The sequence below is a fragment of the Anomaloglossus baeobatrachus genome, chromosome 5 (genome assembly GCF_048569485.1).
Source record: "Anomaloglossus baeobatrachus isolate aAnoBae1 chromosome 5, aAnoBae1.hap1, whole genome shotgun sequence".
Taxonomy (NCBI): domain Eukaryota; kingdom Metazoa; phylum Chordata; class Amphibia; order Anura; family Aromobatidae; genus Anomaloglossus; species Anomaloglossus baeobatrachus.
In genome coordinates this window covers 346,118,520-346,133,270 of record NC_134357.1, presented here as the reverse complement: position 1 = coordinate 346,133,270, position 14,751 = coordinate 346,118,520, and the positions used below count along the sequence as shown (strand labels likewise).

The window sequence follows — 14,751 nt, the reverse complement described above, 5'->3', positions numbered from 1 at the left end:
ACTCATCAGACAGTGCTGTACCTCAGTGGGCACCCATCAGGCAGTGCTGTACCTCAGTGGGCACCCATCAGGCAGTGCTGTACCTCAGTGGGCACCCATCAGACAGTGCTGTACCTTAGTGGGCACCCATCAGACCGTGCTTTACTTTAGTGGGCACTCATCAGACAGTGCTGTACCTCAGTGGGCACTCATCAGACAGTGCTGTACCTCAGTGGGCACCCATCAGGCAGTGCTGTACCTCAGTGGGCACCCATCAGGCAGTGCTGTACCTCAGTGGGCACCCATCAGGCAGTGCTGTACCTCAGTGGGCACCCATCAGGCAGTGCTGTACCTCAGTGGGCACCCATCAGGCAGTGCTGTACCTCAGTGGGCACCCATCAGGCAGTGCTGTACCTCAGTGGGCACCCATCAGGCAGTGCTGTACCTCAGTGGGCACCCATCAGGCAGTGCTGTACCTCAGTGGGCACCCATCAGGCAGTGCTGTACCTTAGAGGGCACCCATCAGGCAATGCTGCACCTTAGTGGGCACCCATCAGGCAGTTCTATACCTTAGATGGCACCCATCAGGCCATCAGGCAGTGCTGTACCTTAGAGGGCACCCATCAGACAGTGCTGTACCTTAGAGGGCACCCATCAGACAGTGCTGTACCGTAGTGGGCACCCATCAGGCAATGCCATACATTAGTGGGCACCTATCAGACAGTGCTGTACCTTAGAGGGCACCCATTAGCACAGACCCTGCCTGCACAGAGGGCAGCTCTGCTGCAGTCCCTGGACCCCCGATCACAGTGCACAGGGTGGGCTCCTGCCCAGCCCCTGCCTCTCTGATGAACAAGTTGCACGATGTGGCCCGGCATTACCGTCCCTTCTCTCCCCTTTGTTATGAAGTTTCCCGGACACGCCTGGCAGACATTCTCACCTTCATATCGTTCATTATGGTTTGGAAGAGTCCTCCCAGCGCGCTGCATTCCTTCTCCATGCCCGCGTCCATGGTTGCTGCTCCTGCCCCGGGCAGAGCCCCGTCTCTCTCGCTGCACGTATCCGGTGTGCGGCTCCTGCCAGCAGCAGACGACAGATAACCGGTGATAATGAGACGAGCGGAGCTCACACTGATCTCATGCCGCTGCAATGCACTGGAGCGGGGAGGGGAGGAAGACCTAGCTCCGGGAATACGCAGTTTACGCAACGGTATAGAGCCCCCTAGCGGCCACACACAGACCTAGCACCGCCCCCTGCATAGCCACGCCCCTCACCTTCCCATCCTGCCGTAAACCACGCCTCGCACATGCTCCCTCCTCTATAGACGCTTTCCTTAGGAAAGAACCGCGAAAAGGAAGGTTGTGTGGATGACGTCATCCTTAGGAAGGCGCGACTTACCTAGCGAGGAGTGCACTGCCTTCTTCCCTGAGTGAGGCGGGGTTATGTGTAGCCCCGCCCACAGGTGTGAGGACTCATTCACCCGGCGCTCGCTGGACGGGCGCGTTTTGCGTACTGTGTCCTTGAGGAGAGCATGTGTCTGCAGACAAGTGCGGGGATAGTCTGTGCTACCGGGCCCGACACAAAGCAGGCGTTAACCCTTTGTTGCAGCAGTAATATTTGTTCTTTGTTCCTCTTATTTGTGTTATTTCTCAGTGGACATCGATGTATGAGGAAAACACTGAGACAGAACGGGAAAAAAACTGAAATTCCACCATTGTTTTGTGGTAAAGTCATTCACTTCCACCTCAGCAGTTCTGCCTGGCTATAGTAGGGCGAGGTGACTAGAGTCTAAAGTCCGACCTTGGGGTGGTAAGAGAGTCTGAAGTCCAGCCTTGGGGTGGTAGATTCTGTAAGTCTGGCCTTGGTGTGGTAGAGTCTGTAAGTCTGGCCTTGGTGTGGTAGAGTCTGTAAGTCTGGCCTTGGGGTGGTAAAATGTGTAAGTGTAACCTTGGGGTGGTAAGAGAGTATGTACATTCGGCCTTGGAGTGGTAGAATGCGTAATTCCGGTCTTTGGGTAGTAGAGTCTGTAAGTCTGGCCTTTGGGTGGTAGAGTCTGTAAGTCTGGCCTTTGGGTGGTAGAGTCTGTAAGTCCAGCCTTGGGGTGGTAGAATGCATAATTCTGGCCATTGGGTGGTAGAGTCTGTAAGTCTGGCCTTGGTGTGGTAGAGTCTGTAAGTCTGTCCTTGGTGTGGTAGAATGTGTAAGTGTAGCCTTGGGGTGGTAAGAGAGTGTGTAAGTCCGGCCTTGGAGTGGTAGAATGCGTAATTCCGGTCTTTGGGTGGTAGAGTCTGTAAGTCCGGCCTTTGGGTAGTGGAGTCTGTAAGTCTGGCCTTGGGGTTGTAGAGTCTGTAAGTCCGGCCTTGGGGTAAGTAGAATGCGTAAGTCTGGCCTTTGGGTGGTAGAGTGTGTAAGTCCAGCCTTTGTGTGGTAGAGTCTGTAAGTCCAGCTTTTGGGTGGTAGAGTCTGTAAGTCTGACCTTGGAGTGGTAGAATGCATAAGTCTGGCCTTTGGGTAGTAGAGTGCGTAAATCCGGCCTTGGGGTGGTAAGAGAGTCTGTAAGTCCGGCCTTGAGGTGGTAGAATGCATAAGTCTGGCATTGGGGGTAGAATGCGTAAGTTCGGCCTTTGGGTGGTAGAGTCTGTAAGTCTTGGGTTCTTCATTGCGATAAATGACAATAATGTAATAATTGGGTGGTTATGGGGTCGGCAATATCAGGTTATTATACAATTAGTGACGAGCAGGTCGGACGCTCAGACAGGCGTTTGACTCGCCCACCCCAGGGCTATGGGACACCCGGTGCTGGGCCGGACTAGTCCGGTGGTAGTCAGTGGTGGCTGGGCCCGGCTCCGTGGCCCTGGTGGGTGTCAGTAGAATATGTGGCTTGATGAATAAAGTTTGTGTTCGTGACGCCACCTGTGGTATGCGGCTATTGAGCCACCGCTGCTGTGTAAGGCCTCCGGGGTGATGAAGTGGCAGCAATGATGATACTGCTCCCCACAGGTGGAGCAATGCCCGGGGCACTGTTGGTGCTCGTGAGAGTCTATGGTGTAGTGGAAGTCTAAGCAGCAAAAATAACAGAGACCACTCCAAGGGTGCAGTTCAAGTTCTTTACTCACAATTCTTGTCAAAGCCGGCAAGAACCCTTGAACTGCTGGGACCACTGTCAGGGACCTCCGCCGTTTCTGGGTGATTCTTGGAGCAAAACCCGGTGCCCTTCTCTTAAGTGTCTCTGTCTTCTGCTGTTTTGCTAAGCCTTGCCTTTTATAGGGTAAACCTGGCTTGGCCTCCACAACAGCCTCCAGGCTGGGGGGTCACCTGTCGGCTGATTACCCCTTTTCTAGAGGTGCTGCTGTGGGCTGTGGCCCGGGGAGTTTACAACTTTCCCTGGGCCTCGGTTTTTACTGTTTGGAGATGATTTTGCACTCCTCCGGTTTCTAGGGACCGTCCCCTGTTGCAGCTTGATCCCTCCACCGATGTTTCTGTGGAACAGGCCACCGCAGCTCTACAGCTACCCGTGGCCCTGGGACCCCTTCTGTTCCCTGCTTGGTGGCACCTGGACCCTCTGAGTCCCAGGATCTTCACCAGGAAGCGTCTCTTTCTTCGTTTCAGCTCCTGACTTACTTGGAGCTCTCTTTCCTTTCACTTCTCCTCCTTGCCTGCCTCCTGCAGGCCTCCTCCTCCTTCCCCACACTCTCTCTATCTTCAACTGACTAAACTTGACCTTCCTTTCTTTGTCTGTACTCTTGTGGCTCCTCCCACCTCCCCAGTTGCTCTGATCTACCCTATAGGAGCAGGGATGGGTCTTACGGCCCCTCCCAGCATGCAGCATGGGAGGGTAACTGCCACTATCCCTGGTCCCAGTGTGTTCCTAGCAATGGGTGTAGTGTAGATTTACCAGGGGACCGGTGTTCACTCCCTTCCTCACCCAGAATGGGCATCACACCGCTGGATGGGGTGCAATGACCTGTGGCGACGGAAGCCTCAGGGGTGCCACACTCCCCCACAGCGAATTCCAGCACGTCCTCGGGCTGAAAAGACAACAAAAACATGTGGAAGAACTGCAAAAACATTTTTGTTATGCATAACATAAAACAATTAAAGATTTCTTCCCTTTATGGGAGGCACAAGTACTTAAACGTTGCAAACTTCTTATAAAGAAACATCTAAGTGTGCACTTTCAGTCTATTGCACAGTTTGGGCACATCCCCCATAATTCTGGTAGGGGGCACAACAGGTGCAACTAATTACATTTTTGGCTACAACAAGTCCAGTAGCCCGACAGTTCGTTCAGCTTTCTCAGGCTACAAAAACAACATACCAGCCACTAAGTCCAGTGGCCTGGTAACACAGAACACATACATTGACATTCACCGGGGACCACATTCCAGTTCCGTGGCCCGGTAACACATAAACATGGGGGGTGACTTCTTCAAAAAGCACAAGGGGCAGTAAAGCAGGGTAGGGTGTCATCTTCAAAAAGAACATTAGGGCAGCACAAAAGGGACATCTTCACAAAGAATGAGGGGCAGACAGGGGCTATAAACAGTTCAGCATCTTCTTACTTCTTTACATGTAGGGATTCTTCTCCGGCTCCCCACCTGGCAGCAGGTAGACAGCGGTCAGCACAGTCTGCGTCTGCTGGTCTTGGCGGGCCGCGCCTGGCATGGCGGCGGCCTGTATTGGAGTCGCTGCTGTAACCGATTCTTGACGGGCCGCACCTGGCGTGGCTGCGGCCTGGGCTTGGCGGGCCGCATCTGCGGCGTGGATTGACGTCGCCGCTGCGGCGGGATCTTGCTGGTCCGAGCGGGGTATCGCTGCTGGGGCCTAAGCTGGACGGGCCGGGCTTGGCGTCGCTGCTGCGGTGTGGATGGGCGTCGCTCCGGCGGTGAAATCTTGGCGGGCCGCACCTGGCGTTGCTGCGGCCTGGATCGGCGTCGCCGTGCCAGGCGTCTCTCCAGGGACCGCAGGCATGGCAGCGGGGGTTGGGGCACTCGCGCCAGCAGGGGCAGCATGGGACTCACCCAGATCTAGGCCGGAGATGCTCTGCAGCAGGATCGGCATCGCTGGTGTGGACTCTGGATGGACGTGGGCATCACCCCCACGCAGGCCTCGCTGCACAGCCTTCTGCAGACTCCTCATGGCCAGCACCATCTCCTTCCCCCACACGGCTGTCTCCTGTCCGCTCTGCTCCTTCATCCTGTCAGCCATCCTCCCGACCTCAGCCTCCAGCTCAGCGGCGGTCACAGGCCTGATCCAGGTGAGCTCCTCCTGGCCTCCGCTTACAGGAGCCATTTTCTCTCTCCTCCGCTCTGCATAGCGGGCACTGCTTCGCGCTCTTTCTGGGCAAGGGGGCGGGGCTTCTTTTCGCGCCCTTTCTGCTGGCACGCCCCCCTTCTTCCCGCGCTCAGTGGCTTCAATGGCGGCAGTTTCTCACAGTAGAACAGTCTTTTAACACCGTTTTGTCACACGGTTCTTCAGGCGCACAGTACCCGGTGGGACCGGGCACGAAATCCTGTTCGTGACGCCAAAGTTGACTCGCCCACCCCAGGGCTATGGGACACCCGGTGCCGGGCCGGACTAGTCCGGTGGTAGTCAGTGGTGGCTGGGCCCGGCTCCGTGGCCCTGGTGGGTGTCAGTAGAATATGTGGCTTGATGAATAAAGTTTGTGTTCGTGACGCCACCTGTGGTATGCGGCTATTAAGCCACCGCTGCTGTGTAAGGCCTCCGGGGTGATGAAGTGGCAGCAATGATGATACTGCTCCCCACAGGTGGAGCAATGCCCGGGGCACTGTTGGTGCTCGTGAGAGTCTATGGTGTAGTGGAAGTCTAAGCAGCAAAAATAACAGAGACCACTCCAAGGGTGCAGTTCAAGTTCTTTACTCACAATTCTTGTCAAAGCCGGCAGGAACCCTTGAACTGCTGGGACCTCTGTCAGGGACCTCCGCCGTTTCTGGGTGATTCTTGGAGCAAAACCCGGTGCCCTTCTCTTAAGTGTCTCTGTCTTCTGCTGTCTTCCTAAGCCTTGCCTTTTATAGGGTAAACCTGGCTTGGCCTCCACAACAGCCTCCAGGCTGGGGGGGTCACCTGTCGGCTGATTACCCCTTTTCTAGAGGTGCTGCTGTGGGCTGTGGCCCGGGGAGTTTACAACTTTCCCTGGGCCTCGGTTTTTACTGTTTGGAGATGATTTTGCACTCCTCCGGTTTCTAGGGACCGTCACCTGTTGCAGCTTGATCCCTCCACCGATGTTTCTGTGGAACAGGCCACCGCAGCTCTACAGCTACCCGTGGCCCTGGGACCCCTTCTGTTCCCTGCTTGGTGGCACCTGGACCCTCTGAGTCCCAGGATCTTCACCAGGAAGCGTCTCTTTCTTCGTTTCAGCTCCTGACTGACTTGGAGCTCTCTTTCCTTTCACTTCTCCTCCTTGCCTGCCTCCTGCAGGCCTCCTCCTCCTTCCCACACTCTCTCTATCTTCAACTGACTAAACTTGACCTTCCTTTCTTTGTCTGCACTCTTGTGGCTCCTCCCACCTCCCCAGTTGCTCTGATCTACCCTATAGGAGCAGGGATGGGTCTTACGGCCCCTCCCAGCATGCAGCATGGGAGGGTAACTGCCACCACTATCCCTGGTCCCAGTGTGTTCCTAGCAATGGGTGTAGTGTAGATTTACCAGGGGACCGGTGTTCACTCCCTTCCTCACCCAGAATGGGCATCACACTGCTGGATGGGGTGCAATGACCTGTGGCGACGGAAGCCTCAGGGGCGCCACACGTTACTCTAGTTTCTAAGTATAATGGAAGTCAATAGGCAATTCGAGCTTTCTGAAAGAGTTTCTGGGAAAAATGCTCAAGTTTCCCACAGGACTGTGGAGTCGGTAAGCCATGCCTCCAACCGACGACTCAATTTCCCTGATTCTGACTCCCTCATACATGACTCATATGTGTGATAAATTTACTATAGTAAAATGGTAACATCAGGCTATTAATCATTATTATGATACAATAATCAAGCTGTTTAGATAGAACATAAAATATATTTATTGGAATACAAGTTTAGAACACAAAAAACTTTAATAAATTGTAAATATGCAGTACACTATGCAGTAAGTCGGGAAAAACGGTTTTCAACAAAATAACATTGGTGCAGTCTATGAATTTGTTCTGAAAAATAGTATGGCCTCCATAAGATCCTCCTTCATAGGTGACCTCAAATCTGATCTAATTATTTTAAGGCTAGAGAACAAACAACTTCTGTACACTAACTTGGGTTGCTGGCAAAGAAGTTCCCATAAAGGCAACATCTGTAACAATTTCAGGGTATAAAGCAGGGGTGGGGAACCTCCGGCCCGTGGGCCGGTTGCGTGCCAAAATTACTTTCTGCAGCCCCCAGGCAGGTTACCAGGGACCGCAGTGTTTGGATGGCAGGCACGTCTTGCTGGCTGCTGGGTCTTTAAGCCCTGCAAGCAGCATTCAATGCTGAACGTTATGATGCTTACACCGGAGGATTACGTCCTCACGCGGGCCAGGAGCAGCGTGTGGATGTACTTTGTGGGTGGGCTAGGCACGCAATGTGCTTATGTCGAACAGAAGAGGAGCAGGTGCAGCAGCGTCCCCCAGGGCTGTCTGTTCCTCCAGTGCTCTCTGTGCCCCCAGCCTCCACCAGGGCTTTCAGTGCCCCAGCGCTGTCTCTGCTCTCTGTGCCCCCAGCTTTTACCAGGGCTGTCTTCGTCCCCAGCCTCCACCAGAGCTCTCTGTGCCCCCAGCCCTGTCTGTGCCCCCAGTGCTCTCTGGGCGCCCAGCCTCCACCAGGGCTCTCTGTGTTCCCAGTGCTGTCTGTGCTCACTGTGCCATCAGTGTTCTCTGTGCCCCCAGCCTCAACCAGGGCCCTCTGTGCCCCCAGTCTCTACCGGGGTTCTGTGCCCACAGTGCTGTCTGTGTCCCCAGCACTCTCTATGCCCCCAGCATGCCCCAGCTCTCTCTGTTTATGCTCGCATTATCCCAAGGCCTGTCTGTTTGTGCCCCCAGGTCATTTTGTGTCCCCAGTGCTGGCTGTGCCCCCAACATCCCTCAGATCTGTTTGTGCCTCCAGCGTTCCCCAGTGCTCTCTGTGCCCCCAACGTCTCCCAGTGCTCTCTGTGCCCCAGTGGTCTTTGTCTCCGCAGCATCCTTCAGGTCTGTCTATGTCCCCAGCATTCCCCAGGACTGTCTGTGCCAACCTGGCTGTCTGTGCTCCCCTAGCTGTATGTGCCTCTTCAGTGATGACTCGTATATACTCCCGGGCAATGTCTGTGCATACCCTCAGTGAAGTATGTACCCCCACAGTGATGTCTATCTGCCACAGCCATGGCTATGCTCCGCAGCTTCCTTAGTGATGCATATTCCTCCCAGCCCTCCCCAGTGATGTATATGCTCTCAGTATCTCCTGTGATGTATATTCCCCCCAGTCCTCCCCAGTGTTGTGTATTCCTCCCAGCCCTCTCCTGTGGTGTATATTCCCACAGCCCTCCCCAGTGATGTATGCCCTCAGTGTCTCCTGGGATGTTTATGCCCCCCAGACTCCCCAGTGATGTATATTCCTCCCAGCCCTCCCCTGTGATGTATATGCCCACAGCCTCTCCTGTGATGTATATTTCTCCCAGCCCTCCCCTGTGATGTATATGCCCACAGCCTCTCCTATGATGTATATTCCTCCCAGTCCTCCTCTGTTATGTATATTTCTGCCAGCATCCCCCAGTGTACTCTGTGCCCTTAGCGTCCCACAGTGCTTTCTGTGTCCCCAGCGTCCACCAATGCTCTCTGTGCCCCCAGCGTCTCCCAGTGCTCTTTGTGGCACCAGTGTCCCTCAATGCTCTTTGTGCCCCCAGCATCCCCCAGGTCTGTATGTTTATGCTTCGAGCATCCCCCAGGACTGTTTGTGCCACCCAGGCTGTCTGTGCCCCCCATGTACACATGTACAATATGTATATACCCCCTCAGTGATGTATATACCCCTGGCTATGTATGTGCCCCCCCGTGATGTATGTACACCCCCAGTGATGTCTATGCCCCACAGCTTCCCTAGTGATGTATATTTCTCCCAGCCCTCCCCTGTGATGTATATTTCTCCCAGCCTTCCATATTGATGTATATGCCCACAGCCTCTCCTGTGATGTATATTCATTCCTCCCAGCCCTCCCGTCATGTATATGTCCCAGTGTCTCCTATGATGTATATGCTCTCAGCATCTCCTGAGATGTATATGTCACAAGCGTCTGCTATGTGATGTATATACCCCAGCCCCTCCTGTGATGTATATGTACCCAGTGTATGTATATGCCTTCAACATCTCCTATGTGATGTGTATACAACAGTCCCAGCCACGATACAGCTTGAAAAAAAAGTTGTGAGAAGCAACAAGATCAATATCGCCTAATATCACAACCGTGAGACGAAGCTCCTGCCACCACAGTGAGTTGTTTGACCAAACGTAGCAGGGTAATTTTCAAGTTGATCATTTTGTGCGGTCCTCAAATGATGGTAGATATTTACAAATGGCCCCCGGCAGAAAAACGTGCCCCAACCCTGGTATAAAGAAATTATCACATGCAGTCAATTTTGATGAATGGTGGAACTCTTCTACTTCTTTGAGAGAAAGTGAAACATTTTGCTGAAATATAGTCAATCTGTTTGCTATGGGAGTGGAATCTTTTTCCCTACGGCAACGCTTTGCCTGCTCCATGTCGTGCAAATACTTTTAAAAAATAAACTCCTCGTCTGATGAGGATGAAGATACGGCAACAGTAGCACTGGCAGGATCCATGTCCTCTTGCTCTTGGTAGTCCCGTAGCCCACTCATCCTAACTGCTACCTCTGTCAGAGCTTCTTTTCCTTTAGTAAGATGTTGATCATGTAGCAATATACAATGACTTGGGTCCACATACACAGCTGCCAGAAAAACTTTTTTTCTAATAGAAGTGTCTGTTTCCTTTTCATTGAAGCAGCAATGCCATCTGTGATTAACCCTCATTTTTGGGACAGGCAAAACAGCAAGTTCTTCTACTCCTTTATGAAAATGCTGGGAGTTAAATCCTCATCTTGTAACTTTGGGTGATGGGCAATTCCTTCAATTCAGCCACCTGTGTCCATTGACCTTCATTTAGTGTTGCCCATGTCTACAAGAAAGGGTTTCATCTCAAGCAATCACTCAATCATTATAGAAGTGCTGCCCCACCGAGTGGCTTGATTGAAAATTGCCCCTTTTCCAGCACGTCTCTTCAAGATGGAATCAATTTTAGGGGTTCTGGCAGCAATAACCAATTTCCTGACTTTGCCAGAGTTCATGCATGTCCCTCTTGCAGACTACCTCTCCTTCCCAGCTGCAGCGTGTGCACAACACAGCACATATGATAAATAGAAGAGAGATGTGAAGAAGCTGCAACAAGATCATGTAATTCTAAAGAATCATTTTGCAGGTTATTGAAAGTTTAAACTTGCTTTAAGAAATACCTTAATCCTACTTTCCTGTTCACTCTAGAGTCTCTAGCAGTTCTGAGATGACTGCAGGCATTCTTTGTGTCTTTGTTTTTACCCTTATCTGTAGAGGAAGAGCTTCACTACTTATATCATGTAGCTGAAACGCTGCACAGATTCATGTCAACTAAAAGCCTAGATCCTTTGATCAGAACTAGAACAGACATTTATAGGACATTTCATAACTTTCGCAAATTCTTATGAAAAAATATTCATCACATACTGCATTGAACTGCTATACCCAATTTATTATATATTTTAGGAGTCTGAGTCAGTCCATTTTATTCCGACTCCACTAAAATGGTCCCATCCAAGCATCCAACTACTGAACATCCAAGCGCTCGCTCATCACAAGTGTATGTCTGTGTATATTTGTGTGTGTGCTCGTGTCTCTGTGTGTGTGTGCTCATGTGCCAGTCTGTGTGCCTATGTATTGGTTGTCTGAGTGCGTGTGTCACCCTGTCTGCATTCATGTGTGCGTGTCCATGTCTGTGTATCTGCATGTCTACTTGCATGTGTTATCAGTTTCTATGTATGTCTGGGTACCTGTGCTTGTCTGCATAGTTGTGTGCTTGTGCCTATCTTTGTGTGTGCGTTTACCTGCGTATATGCGCATGTCTAAGTATTTGCAGGTGCATGTGCTTGTCTGCATATCTCTTCATGTGCAATCTGTGAGTCTATATGTATACATGTGCCTATCTGCATGCTTGCATGTCTGTGTACGGCTATGTGCGCACGCTGCGTTTTTTTGACGCTGCGTTTTTGTGCGTTTTTGGCCGCTAAAAACGCACAAAAACGCACCTGCGTCGAAAAACGCATAAAAAAACGCATGCGTTTTTACCACAATTTGGTGCGTTTTGGGCTGCGTTTTGCTGCGTTTTTTCAATGCATTGCATGGGCGGAAAACGTAGAAAAACTCAGGAAAGAATTGACATGTCCATTTTTTTTTTCAAGCTCAAAAACGCAGCTTAAAAAAACAGTTGTGTGCGGACAGCAAAAATGAAAACTCATAGACTTTGCTGGGGAAGCAAAGCTATGCAGTTTTGAGGCCAAAAACGCACCCGAAAAACGCGCAAAAACGCCGCGAAAAACGCACTGTGTGCACATAGCCTACCTGTGTATGTATGTGTGCATCTGCTTGTCTGTGCCTGTATACATGCGTCTGCATGCCTGTATGTGTGTGTGTGTGCCTGTCTGCTTGTCCATGTGTCTGTGCCTGTCTATACTGTATGTCTACATATACGTGTGTGTGCCTGTCTGATTGTCTATATATGTGTGCCTGTCTGCTTGCATGTTCATGTGCCTTTCTATGTATCTATGCATGTGGAGGTCTGCGTGTGTGTGTCTGTCTTCATGTTCATGTATGTCTGCGTGCCTGTGTCTGTCCATGTGCCTGTCTGCATATATTCTTGTGCCTGTTTGCATATTTTTCCTTGTCTGTGTGTCTTGCATGCGTGCCTGTGTCTGTCTATGTATGTATACTTGTGCCTGTCTATGTCTGTGCATGTATACGTGCGCCTGTCTGCATGATGTCTGTGTGTCTTGTTTACGTATGCTTGCGCGTGGCTGTCTGCTTGTTTATTCATTCTTCTGTCTGTCTATGTAGACGTGTGGATAACTGTGTGCTTATGTGTCCGTATGCCTGTATATGTGTGTGCATGTCTATCTATGTTTGCTTACATGTCTGTCTGTGTGCAGGTCTGCGTGCTCCTGCATGTGCGTGCACGTGTCTACACGTCTTGTAGGATTTCACTCTGGCTCCTAACATTGTGTAATGTACTATTCGTAGAAAAGAGCAAACCCGATGTTTGGTGTTTGTACCAAACACAGACTTTCACAAAAAATAAATAAACAGAGTTTGGGTTTGGAGTTCGGGGGCTTTACATATGCAAACCACTTGCAAGAGCATTGCTGTGCTCTGGTATGCTTGGTGCTCAGCACAGTGTGAACCTCTCTTTCTCTCAAAAAGAAATTGAAAGACCCGCCTACCTGTCTCTGTGATCTGTTTATTGCTGGCTGCATGTAGGCGTTGTTACGAGGGACCTGCGGATTAGGAACAGGGGGTATATGTCCCAATCGCCAGTCGGGGCCCACCGTGCTCCAGATGGCAATGGAGCTGCTGGCACCCTGTGGGTTAGGCGGAGACTATAGAGCGGATGACTCAGAGATAACCCAGGAGACCTGGGAACCGGTCACGTGTGTAGAGACACATCAAACCGGACGACAACCAAGTTAGCGTTTCAGTGGAGCGGGCGTTACTCCGACCACATGTGTAGGAAACACGTCATTCTATGTCTGAACTGGGTGCAAAAAACCTAAAAAACATCACTATGGGGAGATAAGGTATGCACACCAGTGACTATGGAAGGGGAATACATGGAATAGCAGAAACTGCTGTGTGAATACTGACATGAAAAATTCAATAGCTATTTGTAAGAATGAAATGTGAAAAATGGAACCTGCATTACTGCCATGAATATATGAATAAAGAGAAATTTAGCTACTGAATTGATCAATGCAGAAGAGCCCCAACACTACGCCAAAGTATTTCTCTACGTTGGGGTCCCTAGCTTGTGTGTGTCCTCTCATGCAGTTAAAAAACTTACCGTGTATGGGACGCTGAGACCCAGGCTATATATGCGTATAATGTGGATTGGCAATAGGTGTGTATGGGGAGGGTTCACAAACGAAAAACTACTAACATTAAGGAATAACGTTTGGAACTCCATTCTATGTCTGAACTGGGTGCAAAAAACCTAAAAAACATCACTATGGGGAGATAAGGTATGCACACCAGTGACTATGGAAGGGGAATACATGGAATAGCAGAAACTGCTGTGTGAATACTGACATGAAAAATTCAATAGCTATTTGTAAGAATGAAATGTGAAAAATGGAACCTGCATTACTGCCATGAATATATGAATAAAGAGAAATTTAGCTACTGAATTGATCAATGCAGAAGAGCCCCAACACTACGCCAAAGTATTTCTCTACGTTGGGGTCCCTAGCTTGTGTGTGTCCTCTCATGCAGTTAAAAAACTTACCGTGTATGGGACGCTGAGACCCAGGCTATATATGCGTATAATGTGGATTGGCAATAGGTGTGTATGGGGAGGGTTCACAAACGAAAAACTACTAACATTAAGGAATAACGTTTGGAACTCCATTCTATGTCTGAACTGGGTGCAAAAAACCTAAAAAACATCACTATGGGGAGATAAGGTATGCACACCAGTGACTATGGAAGGGGAATACATGGAATAGCAGAAACTGCTGTGTGAATACTGACATGAAAAATTCAATAGCTATTTGTAAGAATGAAATGTGAAAAATGGAACCTGCATTACTGCCATGAATATATGAATAAAGAGAAATTTAGCTACTGAATTGATCAATGCAGAAGAGCCCCAACACTACGCCAAAGTATTTCTCTACGTTGGGGTCCCTAGCTTGTGTGTGTCCTCTCATGCAGTTAAAAAACTTACCGTGTATGGGACGCTGAGACCCAGGCTATATATGCGTATAATGTGGATTGGCAATAGGTGTGTATGGGGAGGGTTCACAAACGAAAAACTACTAACATTAAGGAATAACGTTTGGAACTCCATTCTATGTCTGAACTGGGTGCAAAAAACCTAAAAAACATCACTATGGGGAGATAAGGTATGCACACCAGTGACTATGGAAGGGGAATACATGGAATAGCAGAAACTGCTGTGTGAATACTGACATGAAAAATTCAATAGCTATTTGTAAGAATGAAATGTGAAAAATGGAACCTGCATTACTGCCATGAATATATGAATAAAGAGAAATTTAGCTACTGAATTGATCAATGCAGAAGAGCCCCAACACTACGCCAAAGTATTTCTCTACGTTGGGGTCCCTAGCTTGTGTGTGTCCTCTCATGCAGTTAAAAAACTTACCGTGTATGGGACGCTGAGACCCAGGCTATATATGCGTATAATGTGGATTGGCAATAGGTGTGTATGGGGAGGGTTCACAAACGAAAAACTACTAACATTAAGGAATAACGTTTGGAACTCCATTCTATGTCTGAACTGGGTGCAAAAAACCTAAAAAACATCACTATGGGGAGATAAGGTATGCACACCAGTGACTATGGAAGGGGAATACATGGAATAGCAGAAACTGCTGTGTGAATACTGACATGAAAAATTCAATAGCTATTTGTAAGAATGAAATGTGAAAAATGGAACCTGCATTACTGCCATGAATATATGAATAAAGAGAAATTTAGCTAC

General features: G+C 49.9%; 1 protein-coding gene across 2 annotated transcripts in view; it reads right to left on the bottom strand.

Annotated features, from left to right (window-relative positions):
- The window catches only part of LOC142311437 (protein MTSS 1-like), a 204,654-nt gene extending 203,498 nt beyond the window's left edge, over positions 1–1,156 (bottom strand). For both annotated transcript variants that reach the window (XM_075349868.1, XM_075349869.1), the window contains exon 1: positions 920–1,156. In XM_075349868.1, coding sequence (XP_075205983.1) covers positions 920–991 — 72 coding nt within the window. In that variant the 5' untranslated portion in view covers positions 992–1,156. The remainder of the gene's footprint in view (positions 1–919) is intronic.
- Between the last annotated feature and the right edge of the window lie 13,595 nt (positions 1,157–14,751).